This window comes from Girardinichthys multiradiatus, chromosome 21 (assembly GCF_021462225.1).
Source record: "Girardinichthys multiradiatus isolate DD_20200921_A chromosome 21, DD_fGirMul_XY1, whole genome shotgun sequence".
Taxonomy (NCBI): domain Eukaryota; kingdom Metazoa; phylum Chordata; class Actinopteri; order Cyprinodontiformes; family Goodeidae; genus Girardinichthys; species Girardinichthys multiradiatus.
Window position 1 is genome coordinate 13,259,996 of NC_061813.1, and position 18,879 is coordinate 13,278,874.

The following is an 18,879-nucleotide window of genomic DNA, read 5'->3' on the forward strand; positions in this document are numbered from 1 at the left end:
AACCACCACAGAAGCACCAATTGCTCTTTTAAATTGTCCAAGCTTAATTGTCATGATGGTGTAGCAGCAAACCAACAAGTAAACTGACAATAACACAGAATGTGTTCTGCGTATCCTCATGTTTATTGGTGGGTGGATCGCGAGATGTTACAGACCCCAGAAATTAATTAAATTAATATTTAGATATGTGATGATGTAATTAGAACTCATCTAATATGTTTGATAAAATACACTCTGCATACTGTTATATAATGATGACTGGTTAACCTGCGCAGCAATTTAACCGCAGAACAATCAAGTTGTCTGTAGCAGTGTGATTCCCGCCCACGGACTTTGATAATGACGATTCATGATGTGATTCATGCTTCAACACTTGTTTGAAATAAAAAAAATGTATCATAATTATATATGCTTTTAACTTACATTCAATTCAAAATGTATTTGTATGTTTATACATCATAAGTTATTGACACGTTTATTTATTTTCACTTTAATTATTATGTAATATATATTTTATTAAACTGCAGTACTTGATAACTCATGTTACGCACTTCACACCAATTCATAAATAAATAGAAGCAAATCATTTTCTCTGGCTTACTCATTTGGTCTGGCAGTCATGTCCACAGTACAGTATTTGAATGCAGACCCAGTAAAGTCAGGAAACAAGGGCTACATAAACGGATTTTGCATAAAAAAAGTATTATTTTGATCAAACTAATAATCTCGAATTTGTTAGTTGTTTTAAATTCTTAATAAATGTTCATTTGAGATCATTTTAAATTTGCTGTTCAGAAACTTTGCAGGTGAGTGTGCTCATGCCTTGGGTTCTCTCTGTTTAAATTCATCTGGTGAAATGTGACTTTTTTTTTTTTTTTAGAAAACTTTTAAATGTGATGTAGTGACATGTATCGTTTCAAAAAAAAAAAAGCTGTCAGAGAGGTTAGTTTTACTTTTCTCGTGCCCATGAATTAGCATCATTTATTTTATTTTCCTGCCATTCCCACAGCATGCTGCTGCCGCCACCATGTACCACCTACCGTGTTTAAACCCGGCGGCAGCCACCATTATTATTCCCAGACAGATCAAGGAGGTTCTCCTTATCTTTTTATTTATGAGCTACTGTGCCAAACTTTATAGCACATAATGCAGCTTCCCGTGTACACCTTCAAAGTAAATTCCCTCTAAATAGCCAGACGTCGCCTTTGACGTAACACTAATGCTTTGTTGGATATTTTAATCTGTGTAAATTATTTTAAAGGATATAAAAAATGCCTCTAAATAAACAATGCTCTTCTTTTGAAAGACCGAAAACGCACTTCCGTCAGCCGTCGCTAGCTAAACAAACATGGCTCTGCTACTTTTTCAGACAACGGACCTTTATGATACGTAGCCACATAGAAAGGAGGGAAACATGCAACTGATGAAACGTGACATGTTATTTGTTATAAGACACTTTAACTAAAGAAAAGAGGTATCCTTGTTTTGTTCGGCCCAGAGAAGCCCTTCGTAGCCGTGTTTACATGCAGCTAGCTCCACGGTTGGCTAATGGAAGCTAGTTGTAGCAAGATGGACCTTGGAACAATGTTGTACAACAATTTAAAAGATGTTACATGGAGCACGACGTCCTTACCTTTAGACCAGCTTGTCAGTGCATATAAGCTGCCACAGATTGTCAAACTGGATAACGGTGAGTGACCTTTGGACTGTACTGACTTTTCAAGTTATTTTCTTTGCCATGCTAAGCAGCAAATTCAATCTTATAATTCATAATTAGGCATTTTCTGTGGTCGTGCTAAAAAAAAAAAAAAAAAAACAGGGGCGCCTGCTTGACAGGTCCCACCATGTTAGGTGAAGATGATCTAAATGTGAATAATAGAAATGCACTCATGTGTCGTTGTGTTTAACCGAAGAATGAACGCTGATTTGTTTGTGTTAAAGATAGTTAATGCAGGAATTATGTTAACTATTTTAATAAGCACTACAGATAGCTGCAATGACAATGGAAAAAACAACTTCACCTGCCACAGTCATAATTAGTCATATCACTTGAAATAACTTTTTTGTGCAAAAAAGTAAAGATTCAAAACGTAAGGTAACTCAGTCTGCTGTCATAACTTGTGTTTCAGTGAAAACACATGTACAGCAACCTATGTGATAACAGCACAAACTGAATCATGCAGCCTCTCTGAACAGGGGAAACTCGTCTGATCCCATAATCCTTTGCTCGCTGTAATTTCTGAAAATTTGTCAATTTGTGCAGGTCAGTTAGTTGAAGGGCTTCGAGACAATGACTACCTCTTGATTCATTCCTGCCGTCAGTGGACAACTATTACTGCTCACAGTCTGGAGGAGGGACACTACGTGATTGGGCCCAAAATAGAGATCCCAGTCCATTATGAAGGTAAGATCCAGTAACAAGGATGTTTTTATAATGGTTCTATGTCAGTTTACCAATTCATACCCCCTGTTTGTTGCCACATATTACCGTTTCGTCCCAACCTGCCTTCATTTCATAACCATTTAAAAAAGAATTTGCACCCTATTTGAGATACGACTGCAATATATTAGGAAACAGTGCAATTGAGATATTATTGTTTAATATGAAGGTGGGATCAATGTGATTAACCAACATTTTCCTCATTCTTTTCTCTCTTTTCCATCATAACGATGTCCCCAAAACTAACTTTGAGGTTTATTATCCGTCACTAAAACATTCGGCAGGTTTGGGCTTCAAGTCTACCCTGCTGCCTGGTTATATATAGTATTTGAAGGTAGAGTGTTAATGCATTGATTTTGAAATATAGCAAACCAAATATTGCATCCAAGCTAGCTTTTGAAATTGCTGTTTTTCACACACTGATACTGTGATGACAACTCTAGTTTGAAACATTGCTTTTGGTTTTTAAGTATTTTAATGAATTATGGAGGAAAATAATTATAAAAATGTTCAACTCTCACGTTATTTAAATCTACTTAATACGTAGCTACACATATGAAATATGACACATTACAACCACAACCACATTGAGAGGAGCCAGTTGAGGTGGCTCGGGCATCTATACCGTATGCCTCCTGGACGCCTTCCTCGGGAGGTGTTCCAGGCACGTCCCACCGGGAGGAGGCCCAGGGGACGGCCCAGGACACGCTGGAGGGACTATGTCTCTCGGCTGGCCTGGGAACGCCTTGGGCTCCCCCTGGAGAAGCTGGAGGAGGTGTCTGGAGAGAGGGACGTCTGGGCGTCTCTGCTGAGTCTGCTGCCCCCGCGACCCGGTCCTGGATAAGCGGAAGACGACGAACGAACGAACATTACAACCATTGCTCAAACCAGAGTGAACACTAGACTGTAGCCGTTTGTACCTTTTTGAAACTCCATCAAAGTGGAGATTGATTTCTGGACTGTTCACCACGTTTTATTTCTAATGTCTCATAACTGGCTTGACCAATTTTGTTGCTTTCCTTTTGTTTGAACTTCAGGCCAGTTTAAGCTGCTCGAGCAGGACAGAGACGTCAAGGAGCCTGTGCAGTACTTCCACAGTGTGGAGCAGGTGGCCAAAGCATTCCCTGAAAGGGTGTATGTCATGGAGGAAATCACTTTCAATGTTAAGGTACATTCAACCCATTTAACAAATATTGACAAAAGCTGCTTTGAGTTAGACTGGATAGTAAAGGTGGATGAGACGGCCCTAACAATATGTCACAATCTTTATAGAATTTGTGGAAATTATATTTATGTCATTAAAGCAACAAGCAAAAAAAAAGGATAGTAGTGATTAAAAACTATCAGGACAAAGCAAAACAGTGAAGAAATGATCCTGGTTGTATCAGCAGCATTTATTATTTCAGCAAATCTAGGATTTTTAACATTAAACTTCAATAATGGACACATTTAAGCCGAGTTCCTCCTAATATGATCAAATCCAGCAAGGGCAAATAGAAAGGGCACATTTAATTCTGGGATTTTGCACATGTACACATCCAGGGTTGCTCGGTTGTACCTACTTTTCCCATATTCCCATATTTACTATCATTCGAAGTTCATCCACTGATCGCTGCGTCCTTATATTGACCTTTAGACCACATGTGCAGCTCTTTCACGCTACAGTTTTTTTGTCCTGTCATCATTGTACTCCGCTGTGTTTTTTTTTCTTCTAACAGTGAAATTAGTTTGTTTTGTTTCTAGGTTTAGCTGGAACAGTTTATATTTTATAAGACACCGTGCGTTGTTGGCGATCTGTTTGCCTTAATTAGAAAACTCACCTGGACCAGGACACGTCGCTTTATGCGAGCGAGGAAACCGCTGTGTCCATTTAGTCTGTCACGGCACTTGAATTGATGATCAGACTCTGCTTTGCACTTGGTGCTTAATGGGTTAATGGAAATGGTGAGAGATGATTAGTTGTTGATGTGGTTCTTCTTCTGATTTTTAAATGCAGCTGACAAACCAAGTGAGAGAAGCATTACAGAAAAAATGCAGTACAGATAGAAGGTTGTAATAAAATGTGTTTTTAAAATTTTTTACAGTCGTTTTGGGAATACCTTTGTCTTTGCATAGTCATCGCTCCACAAACACAAATTCTAAATTAAAACAACTTACTCATGACCAATTAGGTTAATTCAGTACACCAGTTATATTACATTGTGCAGTGATACCACTATACAGCACACAATAATTACATTCAGTCATATTTCCAAATATATTAATATTTATTGATGGTCTTATGATGCAAACATTGGAAAATATTAGTTCAAACTGAAAAAAAATAGAAATCAGTTTTTGCAGTTTGCAAAATCATTTTCCAATAACAACGATAGGATTACTGGCCATCCGTAGACGGGGCTTTTATACATCCTTGTTTGTGTAATTGTGTTGTGAAATCGTCATGTTGATGTTTTGGACGTGGAGCCTTTTTAATAATGTGAATATTTATGGCGATGTTACTATAAATCAGCCTGACGTGACAGACCTAACAGCTCTTTCAGGAATATGGGAAGTAGGTATGAGATGCTCTCTCTATGAAAATGACCTGTAGCAAAAAATCGTGTAATAATCTGTGATTTACACAAACAAATAAAGCATAAAATTTGGTCTTATTGTTTTTATGTAAAAAACACAAAAAAACCCACTACTGCTAAAATGTTCTGAATGACATATTGATTATTACAATTTATTAATGTTATTTAGAACATTTTAGTTGTTTTTGATACATAGATGGAAAATATCATCCAAACACCCTCTAAATCTGGTAGTTTTTAACCTCATTATGTAGAATATTATCATTTCTTTGCTGTTCTGCTCTTTATTTAATCAAGTTCATTTTAGCTGATGAAGTTGTAGTGAGTTGCTTACCAAACGTGCCAATGGTGGGGTGTTTATTCATTTTAAATTTTTGTCAAGAGAAAACATTTATAGGAGCACCCTTTTTAGCCAGCTGAGCGATTGTGTGCAGCAGCGGCTGGGGGAGAGACCGCTGCTGCACGTTGCGTGAGAAAACTCCCATCGCTCCCAACACTTGCTCCGTTCTCTCAATAAAAAGAATGGAAACTGTAGGAGCAGTATGGTAGCAAACATTTGCCGTTTTAAAGCCTTTGTACACCTTGATTCTGATAACCTGCCCATGCCCAGTGGGAACTATGAAGCTCCACAAAGGACAGCATTCCTGTTGAGAGCTCTTTTATGGTTGCCTTGGCTCCAACAATAAAAGTCTGGCGGAAGGTAGACGAGTCAAAACCAACTCATAACTCTTCATGATAATGCACGCCAGCCTGTTGGTCGCAAGACTTCATTGTCACGACATTACTCAGCGTTTATTTACTGTTTTTTTAGGTTGAAGAAAAGGGTGTTTTGACATTCAGGCAGTTTCTGTTGGATGTTTTTGTAATAGCAAGTACTAAAGTGAAGCACATAGTATTAACCAGTCACCTTTTAGGAATGTAGACTGCACCAGTTTGCACCTGTGTGTTGTACAGATTGTCACCCTAACAATAGAGAAGTGTTTGCCATAAAGTTTCGTATTAAAAAGACTCTTTTCGAGCAGTTCTGTAAAGTACAGTCAGCCGTAAACTATGCCCTTGAATACTCTGGGAAGCTCTGATGATGATGTCCATTCCTGCGCTAAATGGAGGCAAACCCGTGCATATATATATCCCAGAGAGAAACGTGTGTTGGAGCAAAGCGCACTTATTGACCTGTTTGAGGATGCTCGCTAAAGCTGGTGAGAGAATCATTCACAGGAAAATCAGCGCCGTACCAGCACGGGCTAAAAGGTCACTCAGAGAAGAAGGTTTTCCGCCAGAGGAAACAAAAAATTCCAGATTACGGTTTGCAAATGCACTCAAGGACAAAGCCCCCATTTTTTTGGACTCATGTCTTGTGGTCTGATGAAACTAAAATTGAAATGTTTGTCTATGATGACCATTGTTACCTTTTGGAGGGAAACGGGTGGGAAGCTTGCAAGCCTGATAGCACCATTCCAGCTGTGAAGTACGGGGGTGACAGCGTCATGCTCTGGGGGTGTTCTGCTGCAGGGTGGTGGGGTGACACTATGGCATCCTGAGGAAAGAACATTATGAGGAAACACTTTGGCACAGATGGGTCTTACCAATGTACACTGGCACTAATCACCAGTGTAAGTGAGCAAGGTGGTCCACAAACATGACCCAGTTACATGAGTTCTGTCTGGAGGAATGGGCCAAAACTCCAGCAAACTAAAATGAGAAGCTTGTAGAAGAATACCTAACGCCTTTGACCCAAATCACGCAATTTATATGGCAATTATGAAAAATACTAAGGAAATGCATGTAAGATTCTGAATTCAAAGAGTCTTCTCATTAGTCAATAAATAGAAATAACTGGTAATCCTAACTGACCTAAGACAGGAAAAGGTTTGGTCTTTTTATACAGTGTGTATAAACATCTGGTTTGTTCTGGTTCTGATTTGTTTAGCTCTGTTGATTTGGACCCCTTTAATGTATCATCAATAAGTGGAGTTCTAAAACAAGAATATCCGGATACAGCCAGAATTGTATTAAATGAAGAGTCTGGGTGTTGCTGAAGTTTGTGTTTCTACTGGATGTTTGTAAAAATAGGGTTATTGTTTGAAGTTCTGCTGTACTGGTAAATTGTTATTTGTTTCTATTTTATTAATGCTATATTCTGTTCACAGATGGCTTCAGGGGAATGCAATGAAGACACGGAGGTTTACAACATAACACTAAGCACTGGTGATGAACTGACACTAATGGGCCAGGCGGAGATCCTTTATGCCAAGAGCTCTAAAGAGAAATCAAGGCTCAATACTATTTTCAAGAAGATCGGCAAGCTTAACTCTATCAGTAAGATCGGCCGGGGGAAGATGCCCTGCTTGATTTGCATGAACCATCGCACCAACGAGAGCATCAGCCTACCCTTTCAGTGCAAAGGCTGGTTCAGCACCTGCAGCCCGCTGGAGCTCCAGATGCAGGACGGTGAGCACACCATCAGAAACATCGTGGAGAAAACCCGACTCCCCGTCAACGTCGTGGTACCCAGTACCCCACCGCGCAGCCAGTACGATCTCCACCTCATCCGGGAGGGTCACCGCTACAAGCTGGTCAACATCCAGACCAAAACTGTGGTCGTGTGCTGCATTCTGCGAAGCAACCAGATCATCCCCGTCCATTTTCCTTTCCACATGGCCATGCCGAGATTCATCGTTCCAGAAGAACTGCTGCTGGGAGAACTGTGGTTGGACACCATGGTGCATCGCTGGTTTTCCTTCTGCCAGGAGCAGTTTGACATAGATGACTACTCTCGTGCTGTTCGGGACGTGCGGGCCGACTGGAACGACGACGGCAAAAGCCCGAAGAAAAGCAGCAGGAACAGCAGCTGTGGGGGGAACAGTGGAAGCAGCAGCGGCTCCAGCGGATGTCCCAACCATAAGCAGGTCCCCACCTCTCTGACTTACGCCCGGGATGAACTCACGCAGTCGTTCCACCGGCTTTCAGTGTGCGTGTACGGCAGCAACCTGCACGGGAACAGCGAGGTCAACTTGCAGGGATGTATGGCGCTGTGTGGAGATTGGGCTCTTCTGCCTTCTGATGGCAGCCATTCAGAATCTGGAGAGAACGAACACCTGTTCCCTGAGCTGCTGGACTGCACAAGCCAACATGCAAATCTCAACAAGCTGGATGTTCCCTATGAGGAGCTGTGGTTGGATCACCTCAAAGGACAGAACCGAAAACCCTCTTCAGGTGAAGGCGTAAGAGTCACAAACGACGACAGTGCAGCTGTTGTTGCACCGTTGTATCCGGTCACATGTCCTCCTGGTGCCATAACCAGTTTAGAAGTTCCTCTTACTCCACCACCTGTCCCACCCAAGTCTGAAGCTGTGAGTATGATCAAGGATCCTTACCGCTGTACTTCTTTAATACATCTTCTGTTAAAAGTTCATCTCTTGAATGTGTTCATGTTGTGAAATAAATCTACAGTTTAAAACTGCACTGTACTAGTCAGTGTCCCAAACCCACATATACCTGGACTTGGACAAACAGGACTCTGTAGAGCTGTACCTGCTCAGATTATTTTGCAGCACATATTTCAGAGTCCTCATTTAGTGGATGGTTACATGATCCAGGTCTGGACTTTGACTGGGCCATCCTCACTCATGAGTATTACATTGACCTGCTGAATGGTGAAATCTGTTGCTACCTCTAATAGGTTCTCTTTCAGTATTGCTCTGAATTTTGCTCCATTACACTTCCTATCGACACCTGCATTGCAGACAAGGTGGTATTTAATGTTCAGCAATTAATCGCAGACATTTAACATTCTTTTAAGTCCAATCTTGGCGAGAAATCCTGAGCTCAGTCACTGCTGGTTAAAATAATTTTCCAGAAGTTGAAAGTAGAGCTTATTTTTCTGTATCATTCTGCCTGTTTTTACTTAACCTTTGGCAAAAACTTTGCGTAACCCATAGCACACCTATGCAGTCAGCCTCTAATCGTCAAACAAATCTGTGAAAAACAAAACCGAAAAAAAAAAACCTCAAATATATTCTACAATAAACATATCACTTGAAATCTTACATGGCTGAACGTCAGTAGGCTCAAGTATGGAATAATAATTCTCTAAAACAGCTTGATTTCGTCCGCAACACGGCAAGTATACACTGAGATAAACTGTACAACATTTTCCGTCATAGATTTGTTAGAGAACAAACCAGAATCACGAAGACCAAGAAATACAGAGAGGTCCGAGAAAAAGACTGGAGACATCCGAAGCAGCGTTAGGTTCTGAAACAATATCTCAAGCTTTAATCTCACGGAGCAGTGGCGAAACTACCATCTTGAATGGAACGACTAGGGTACAAATGCATTCCTGCCCGTCCACCCAAATTGACTGGCTGGGCAAGGAGAGCATTAATCAGAGAAGCAGCCATGAGTCCTGTTGTGACTCTGTGGGAGCTGCAGAGATCAACTCCTCAGGTGGAAGATTTGGTCAACAGGACAACTTTTAGTGTGCATGTCACACATCTGGCCTTTATGGAACAATAGCAAGGAGAAAGGCACTGTTCGAAAGAAAGCTAGAAGTAGTCCTGTTGTGGAAGAAGGTGCTCTGGTCAGAGCAAAATGAAACAGTGTGGAAAAGGTTGGAGGCACTGTAGATCCATGTGTTGCATTGCCTCCTGAAGCCTCAACCTTCTCTGTAAATTCATCTCAACATTTGACTTGGAGCTCCGTTACAGCTTGGATGACCCCAGGGCAGTTCTGGGCTTCAATAAAATAAAAACTGGATTTTATTTATAAATCTGTGTGCAATATAATTTTTGTCTGAAAATAATAACATTGCAAACTGCTTGAAATTCCTGTGATTTCCATGCAGGTGAAGGAGGAATGTCGTCTTTTGAACGCTCCACCCATCCCTCCTAGAAGTATGAAGCAACTACCGTCTGTGCCCGCCCCGTCGAAGCCCCGCCAGCAGGACACTCGGTCTCCAAGTCCAACGCTTTCCTATTATTCTTCAGGTCTCCATAACATGTAAGGATTGAAAACATTCTGGGGTTTCAATAGAATTATGTGGCTAGTTCTGAAACTGCAAATTAATCGTGTAATTTTCCATCAGTAGTGGAGCAGGTGAGCAAGAGGGAGCCGACCTACAAGAGCAAAGCCACGTCTGCTACCCCTGCAGCTGGGGTAAATCCAGCAGCACAGAGAAAAGAGCTACTTCGCCCAGCGGAAGCCTGCCGTCAGATGGGGTGTCGTCTCGTTTGTCTTGGCCCAACAACCTCATGGGAGGAGACTCGTGTTGCATGGATGAGTTTGTGCCCGCCAGCTGCCGGAGCTACTTCAGTTACCCCAGGAAAAGGACCCCAAGTTCCTCGAAAACCTGCACGTCCAGTCTGGATGATTTTGACAGCCGAGACCACGCGCAGAGCAGCAGGGAGTTCAGCTTGCAGAAAGGGCCTCTAAACCAGATCTGCACTAAATCTTCAAGCTACAACTCGGAAATGTACAGAAACAAGCCAATAGAAGAATCAAACACTAAACAGAGCCTATCCTGCCCCATCTTACCACCAAGAACTAAATCCAATGCCATTAAGAAGTGCCCAAATTTACCTTCAGAGTCTGTCTGTGATCCCACACAGGGAACTGTTAGTCCTACTGAGCTGGGTTCTAATGAGATCTGTTCCACCTCCAACTCTGTAGCTCTAAACTGTCCCCCCGTTTCTCCCACGGCAAAGTGGCAGCCACCTTTAAACCTGTCCGGCATTTCCATCGAAGAGGTGTCCAAGTGTTTGAAGTTCATTGGCCTGCCGGACGACATCGTTTCTCATTTTGTGTCTGAGAAGATCGACGGGAATCTCCTCCTGCAGCTCACCGAGGAGATTTTGTCCGAAGACTTCAAATTGAGCAAACTGCAAGTGAAGAAACTCGTGCAGTTCATGAATGGGTGGAGACCCAAGATATAACCGTGTGAAACACTAAACCTGGTTGTAAAGCTGAGAACATAATTCCTTCAGTATATATGCTATGCACAGCAAGCCACAAAGAGGCTTCGGATTTTTCTCTGATGTATTAAACTTATTTCTGTTACTAAACCATGGCGAACATACTGCGGTTGGGTAGCATCTATAAACCCTTCGACAGGCTGTGACTTTAACTCAGTGAAACAATTTGGCACTTTCATAAAGGTATATTTGTGTCAAAATCTCAGTATGTTGTCATCCATAGCCCGCTAATGTTTATGACATTAAAGAAAGTTTGATTTAAATCAACAAATCATATGCAAACGAAGGCAAATGTGAAGAAGTTGAGGATGCTAGAACTATTAAGATGTTTTTAAGAGCACAAACTACATAATATCTGTCTTTAACATGTAAAAGTAAAAATATTTAATAAAACAAACCTAAATATATAAACACGCTATTCTCTAGTTAAAGGGAAAGTTCAGGGTTTTTCATTAGGTTATAAGCACTTTATATCTTACCTGCAATAGCGTACTTGAAAAAAAATTGTTAATGTAGCAGAGTTCCAGTTTAGTTGGTCCTGGATTCAGAAGCTAATGGTTAGCATGAGTGGAGCTGAGACCAAAGCAGACTGTCATTGTAAAACAACTGCAATCCAGCAGTTATGTGAACCATAGTTTATAAGCTTTTAAATCTTCTTCGGATTTGCATTAGGCGGGTATTTCTGATCAGTCAGAAAGAAAAAAGCTACATTTTGTGGCTAATAATGCTCTAAGTCGATCTGTGGGCACCACAGCATAGTTTTATAAAAGAAAGCATTTTATTTCTGCCAAACCTTTTGCTCACAAACAAAAACTGCGGTTGCCCTGGTGGTCTGGCTGTTTACTGCCTGCTGGAGCTATGTGTCCGAGGTCACCCGTGTTTTCTGCACTGATGATCTTTGCAGCAAAACTGCTCACTTCACCATTTATTTTTTCTGCTAATTAGCGGTCATGCATCCATTCAACATGTTCCTCCAGGAAAGATCTTTTTTACCAGGAAATACGTGAACAGTTATAGGTATTGTACGTGTCCTATGTACAACAATAGTCAATCCGACTCTACACATCCAGGTTTCACGTCATTATCCATATGTGGCTACAAAAACAGAATTAAATTTGTTTCTAAAATATTTTCCATTTAAATGTTCATAAAATAGTGATAATATAAACTCCTATAACTCCTCTGAGATTTGACTTTTTATTATGGCAGTAGTCCACGGTTGGACTAGCTGTGTATAGAAAGCACCAAAGCTTCAGACCCCAGGTCCAACTAATCAGATTTTAAGCTAAATTAGGTCACCAAAGGAGTAATCAACTGCAGGTAAGATATTAACTGCTTATAAGCTTTCACAGAACCTCACCCCAGAAATCCTGAACTGTCTTTTGAATATGTTGTAGGAGAAATACTATGGTATTTACTTGTTTGTAGTATTTGTTCTGGAAGAACAGGGATAGAACAACAAAAAAAAATGTTACTGTGCAAGTTGAAACATAAAATAATTAGATTTATGTCAAGTGTTATTGTTTTGCTTGTTTAATTATTTCTAGCTTGCCCTCCCTTTTTAACTCTGTTTAGCAGCTGTACTTTAGTTTTTCTCCATGTCTAAAATACAGGGAGAAGTAAAAGTACTCCTGTAGCTTGTGGTACTTTAGTGGAGATCAGGTTTCTTCAAAAAAAAAAAAAAAAAAACTAGCTTTGGCATTATTTAATATGAAAAATATGTGAATAAACGCTAAATGAACAAAAACAGGCTGCAGAAAAGTATTACATGAAAGAATAGTTGTTTATTCCTTGGTTCAGAGAAGTTTATTTAGTGCATATGACCTAACCCGACTTTGTTTTCTGCCCGAAAGAAACACACTTTCCTTATATGCAACCCTCGTTTCTGTTTGATTCAGTTTTAGGGTTAAAATGAATTCCACTTGCTATAAGAGAGTGAAAGTCTGTCCTAACTCTGAAACTAACATGGAGCTGTGGCAGGACGCTGTTCATCATCAAATACAAATTATGCATCATGCACTTTGGCAGATTATACTTTGATAATGCAGCTGATGATAAGCCTATTGAAGTGTCTTTTTTTTTTTGCGAGTATATGCACTACATGTATTTTTCAAAACTGCAATGGTACGTCTGTTTTCTGGCCACTGTTGTGTGTTCCAAAGTGTCTTCTAATGCAAGACGTTTCTCAACGCCTTAACCCAAAGCCGTTAAAGATGTTTATCAGTTTTACTCCTGGCTCGACGTGTCGTCAGTTTTTCACAAGATGATGTCGACAGACCTCAACAGGAACTGAGGGAGTGATGTTAGATTTTTACCCTCCCTCCCCCTTTTCCTCGCACTCTTGAGTGGCATTGAAGCTAAAAAGTATTCACACCACTTGAACGTTTTAACCGCATTAATGTGTTTTTGGGGACTTTATGCCATAGATCAACGGTAAGCAGCGTGTAGTGATCCGGACAGGAAACGAAACATTGGTTTTCAAATTGTTTTATTTTAGAAACTAATATCTGAAAAGTGTGGCACACATTTGTATTCAGCCAGAAATCTGGCCAGCTTTCTGATTCTTGCTGAAGAAAATCATTCCCACAGCATGATGCGGCCACCACCATGTTCATGGTACTTTTTTGCCTCAGTGTTTTTGCTTGTCAGCCAATAAATAGAACTTTGGTCTCGTTTGATCTGAGCACCTACTGTTTGCGCCGACCTGTGATCATTATGGGTTTATTTTTCCAACAATGACTTCCTAAGCCGCCCTTCTATAAAGTTTTCTCTAACAAAACTCTGAGGCCTTCTCTTTACTCACTGCATTGAATTGCTTTTATGTGTTTTAGACTAAAGGAGGCTAAATACAAATGTAAGCCTCTTTTTATTTTTTGGTTAAAAAAGAAAAAAAATGTATACATTTCTACTTAACAATCATGCACTACTTTGTGTTGGTCTAACAGGTTTTCCCCCAAATACATTGAGATTTGTGGCCATAACGTAACCGTGAAAAAGTCTCAGAGGCATGAATACTTCTGCAAGGCTGTAAATATGCAGAACAGTTCAGAATTGAATCAGGACTGTTGAGGCCTCCTCTTCACCCCCCGAGACACTTACTACCATGGGTTGTTACATCTTTACTTGATTTTTGTTTGATGTATGTATTTTTTTAAGGAAAATAATTACTAATGTTGAGATTATTTTTACTAAGATTTTATGTAAATTCCAGTTGATAACTCTGTAAAATGTGGGTTCTTTTGTTGCTTTTTTTTTTTCCATTGAAGTCATTTTTCATCAGTCACACTACATGTATATTAAAGGAAATTATTAGTAAGCCTTGATCATGGTATTGTCAGTTTTCTGTAAGGTTTTGTCATAGTATCCATATATGCATATAGAGTGGACTATTAAAACAGCTATGATATGGCAGGTGATGTGCAATAACCCAGGCTCTAAGGAGACCGTGGGAAAGAACAACAGAGCAGTGGAGACTGCCACCCAACTGATGTCTGATCATGCATGCCATTTTTCACCCAATTATCTTCAATGATTCTAATAAATGACCTGATCTGGCCCAGTTCCATTCATCCACCATCACCAAGCAGTTCATACACACGGATAATCTATTATGTGGGGAATTGAGGTCTGCATAAATTGCCCTATCTGTCTAAAACTGGTGCTGGCCACATCTATTGCTCAGTTTAACCATTGTTTCTGGATTTTTGTTGGTATGAGAGATTAAAAACAGATAAAGTGGTGCTTATGTTTGTCGACTAGCAGTCCTGTTTACATGAGGTTAGCTGTAAGATTTGACCACTGATCAGATATGAAATCATGTAACATTTGTTTAGATTTTCTTTTTCTTTGAATGCATTATTGATATATATTGTAGAAAACCTTTTGCCTTACCAGCTAAACATTCTTGTGATTGTATAACAACCTAAAAATATTGTAATAGTTCCTTTTTTTTTATATCTGGTACTACAGAAAACAATAGAATTTTTTCTGATATTTTTTTAAAAGTCTTTCCTTTATGTTTTTTTCCTTTTTACAGGGTTATCATTCACAGTAATTACATTGATAATGTGAAAGCAATATATTTACCATTTTTTTTAAAAACCCTTCTTTCTTCAGCTTTTTTAAATGTCACTAAAGAAATGACAAAATCTGACCCTCGGGTCAGTTTTGGAGATGTGTTGCAGATCACATCTGAGGCTTGCCAGGAACGAGGATGTGTGTCAATGGTTCTGCCGTTTCCTGCCTTGCATAATGCAGACCGACTATCGACAGTTCAAATATCAGAAGAGTTCTGCTTTTCTTTTTTAGTGGTTGACACATTAAAACATAATGTTACAACACTTTAACATGTTTAATGGTTCTAATCATAGTTTTATCCCTCGTACAACCAGGCATTAGATGTATAGAAATGTGGTCAGATCAGCAGTGTAAGAAGGCACAACTATATGAGCCCAGAGAGTCCATTTAAAGTAAAGGAAGTGTAGAACGGAACCTCAAAAGGCCACAGCCTTTTAACAAACTGTTGAGACTTGCACCAATTTTTGTTCAGATAAAATCAAGCCTGTAATGAATTTAAGCTCCAAGTTATATTAGCTTAAAATATCACTCGTTTATAAATCAATTTATCAGTCTGAAGGGAATTGTTTAGTTTTCTGTTTTCTATCACGCATTTAAAAAGACAAAAGGATCTTTTCATATTTCTTGTTAAATGTATAGTCAGTCACATAAGTACAGCACAGGAATTATGAGAACATCACCCTGAGATACTAATGGAATCAAAGTGCAGGTCTCATATGAATCAAATCTTATATATTTTCACTTCTATACTGATTATAAGTAATTCATAACGGATTCAATTCTAATTGTTATTCAGAACTCATCAGACTCTCCAAAACGTTGTGTGAAAGATGTCCAACTTAATCTGACTACCATCGGTCCTCAGGGAAAAAGGGAAAGGTGGTTTCCCTCTTTCTTCCAGAACCCGTTCTCCACACCTCTGATTAGAAGCGTTCCTCACTCAACCTCTGCATCTCAGGTTCTCCATCAAACAGGCACAATAATCTTCCACTTCATTTCTCTTTCTGGCAAATAAGTTACATCACAGCTGGCCAGCCCCTGCTATTCTAAGAACAGTTGACAAATAGGTGTTTGTTGGGGTCCCATATTTAGGTAGGCATTTATTTTGACCCAGCAAAAAGGGAAGACCTGTTACAAAAAACTCCTGAAACGTCTCAGGAGGTCAGTCTGGCTTTGACTGGACCATCCATGGAAAAGGTGTATAAAAGTTTTTAAATAAATGGTTGTTGTGGAGACTCTTAAAGAGATTTGGGGATTTTATTTATTTTTCTATCTGACTAACTGTCCTCACTACATGGTGGCAAAATATATATGTTCCTCTTCCAGCCTTGTTAGTCACTATTGAACTTTTTCATGATCACTCTGTTTAGGTGAGGAGCAAATTTCTTGTTATTTCCTCTCTTATGAAAGTTTACTTGTCTTTCCTATTTTGTAGAGCCACAAAGAAAAACGGGGCGCTGTGTCAATCCATATTTACACCTCTGGAAAACAGGAAGTCTTAGATTATAAATGAAAAGTTCCTGGACACTTTGGTCATCGTTAAAAAGGAATAGCATACTTTACAAATTTGGTTCAATAACTATTTTAAATGGTAAATGGCCTGAACTTATATAGCGTTTTATCCCCAGAGACCCCGAAACGCTTTACGCTACAATCAGTCATCCACCCATTCATACACACATTCACACACCGATAGTGGTGAGCTACAATGTAGCCACAGCTGCCGTGGGGCAGACTGACAGAAGTGAGGCTGCCATACAACCGGCGCCACCGAGCCTGAATCTGAAGAACTTTACCACATGCTGAGGAGGCAATATATCTATTTCCTTTAAGTGTGTCGGACCAGGGACACATCCTAAGGTTTCAGGACACCAGACCTCGAGGACTGGAGTTCGACACTCCTGTTGTAGTGACAAACGTGGAAGACTTCAAGGGGTAAGAATAATTTTCTAAGGCACTGGAAATAATCAAAGGCTTCAAAAAAAAAAAAGATTCAAACTAATTTAGAAATGTCACATGAAGAACCCCACACTCTGATGACGTGGTAATATTTTATTTAGATCCAGATGCTTACAGTAATCTTACAGTATTAAAACTCCAGATTAACATTTGTTAGGTTTGTTCATTGCGATTCCTTCAATTCTCTGTTTCTGAGTTATTTTCCATACCTACAAAAGACATCATAGTAACCATTCAACAAGTCTTTCAAAATGCTAACCTTACAAACAGGCTTTTTCTTCTTCACATTTAACACTATTCCAAACATTGAAACAATTTGTTTCCCAATAATTACAGCCATTTCAACCATAACAGCAATCATTAGGAAACTAAACGAACGATCCACATCAAATCCATGACTCCCAGCCCACCCAAACTCTGCTGAGCACATTTGGGTCCATGGCCTGGTCCAGCAGGCAGTCCACCTGTTGCTCCACAGAAAGGCCTGCAGCTGGAAGCTTCGCCCGAATGTTGTGCTCCTCAGATCCCAAAGCCACCGCCTGCATTCCCTGGAAGGCAGCATCCTTTTCAAAGCCCAGCTTCAGCTCCTCACTGATGAAATGAACACATCATGAGACACAGGTGATATATTTGCAGGTCACTAGGCACGTTAGTGGAAGCTGTGTATAAAAAATGCCCCTAAAAGGACAGTAAAGAAGGCTGGGGAAACATCCTGCCCACTATGTACTGATCCTGGATTTTAGAGCTGCCCCAGATGAAAGATGATCAATGGTAAATGTGTGAGGTAATAATTTACTACAAGATGCAATGCAACAAAGTTGCTGGAATGACCATTTGTGAAGCCCTTTTGACCAAAGTTTGGCTTTGAGTCATCATCCTGCAAATGTAACCTGCAGTGCCTCACAAATGTTTTCATACCTCCTGAACCGTTTTAAATTTTGTTACATTACAGGCACAAACTCCAATGTAGTTTTATAGGAATTGTATTTGATAGAGCACAAAGTAGCTCTGGTTATATGCATGCTGTATGTATGGTTGTTGTCCAGCTGGAAGGTAGTCAACCGGTCGCCAGCAGCCTCTAACAGGTTTTCTTCCAGGATTGCCCTAGATTTACTTCTGCACAAGAAAAGCATGCCCACAGCCTGATAGTGCCACTCCCATGTATCACTGTGGGGGTGGTGTTTTTAGGGCGATAAGAGGCGTTAGTTATCCTCCGCAAAAAGCTCTGAATGTGGGAGAAAAAGTTCTGTTTTAGACTTATCTGACTAGAGAACCATGTTCCACGTTACCTGTGTGCCCTACATGGCTTGTGACAAACATTAAACAGGGCTTCTTATGGCTATCTTTCCACAATGGCTTTGTTTTTCACCCTTCTCTATGCAGACCAGAATTGTGCAGTGCACGACCACCAGTTATTGTGTCGACAGATTCTCTGCAGCTCCCCCAGAGATCAGAGAGATTTGTTGGTAGCTTTCGATTAATAAATGCTCTCTATGCCTGAGCTGTTGGTTTAGGTCAGGACTGGCGAACCTGCGGCTCTGTGACGGCTCCATTGCAGCTCTTTTTCCCTTTTAAAAAGTTGGTGTATAAAGAAAATAATTCTGTGACGATACTGAAATTTCCAACACTCCTTAAAGGTAGCACTGACAAAAGCAGCGTAATGTGCATAATGCGCAGGTAGAATTGAGTTAAACTAGCGCGTAAATATAAAGAGGAGAAGAGATCATTTCTATTGGAATGGGAAGAGTAATATTTTTTGTGGGAAAAAATGGGAGACCGTTTTGCTTACTTTGCCACTTCAATATCTCACTTTAAAGCATCAAACTTGGAGCGCCATTTCACCTCTATCCATCCG

General features: G+C 40.1%; 2 protein-coding genes across 3 annotated transcripts in view; one reads left to right on the plus strand and one right to left on the minus strand.

Moving 5' to 3' along the window:
• Positions 1-566: 566 nt before the first annotated feature.
• On the plus strand, positions 567-14,311 carry garem (GRB2 associated, regulator of MAPK1). Of its 2 annotated transcripts, none has more exons than XM_047350504.1 (6): positions 567-1,690; positions 2,264-2,404; positions 3,478-3,608; positions 7,167-8,369; positions 9,863-10,017; positions 10,106-14,311. In XM_047350504.1, exons 1-6 carry the CDS (start codon positions 1,549-1,551, stop codon positions 10,947-10,949), a joined length of 2,616 nt encoding a protein of 871 aa, XP_047206460.1. In that variant the 5' UTR covers positions 567-1,548; the 3' UTR covers positions 10,950-14,311. The 2 variants fall into 2 exon arrangements, with proteins under 2 accessions (XP_047206460.1, XP_047206459.1); XM_047350503.1 differs by having other exon boundaries at positions 570-1,690; positions 10,103-14,311.
• Positions 14,312-17,102: 2,791 nt separating this feature from the next.
• The window catches only part of prkdc (protein kinase, DNA-activated, catalytic subunit), a 48,691-nt gene continuing 46,914 nt past the window's right edge, over positions 17,103-18,879 (minus strand). Inside the window, exon 86 of the mRNA XM_047349938.1 lies at positions 17,103-17,615. Coding sequence (XP_047205894.1) covers positions 17,411-17,615 — 205 coding nt within the window. The 3' untranslated portion in view covers positions 17,103-17,410. The remainder of the gene's footprint in view (positions 17,616-18,879) is intronic.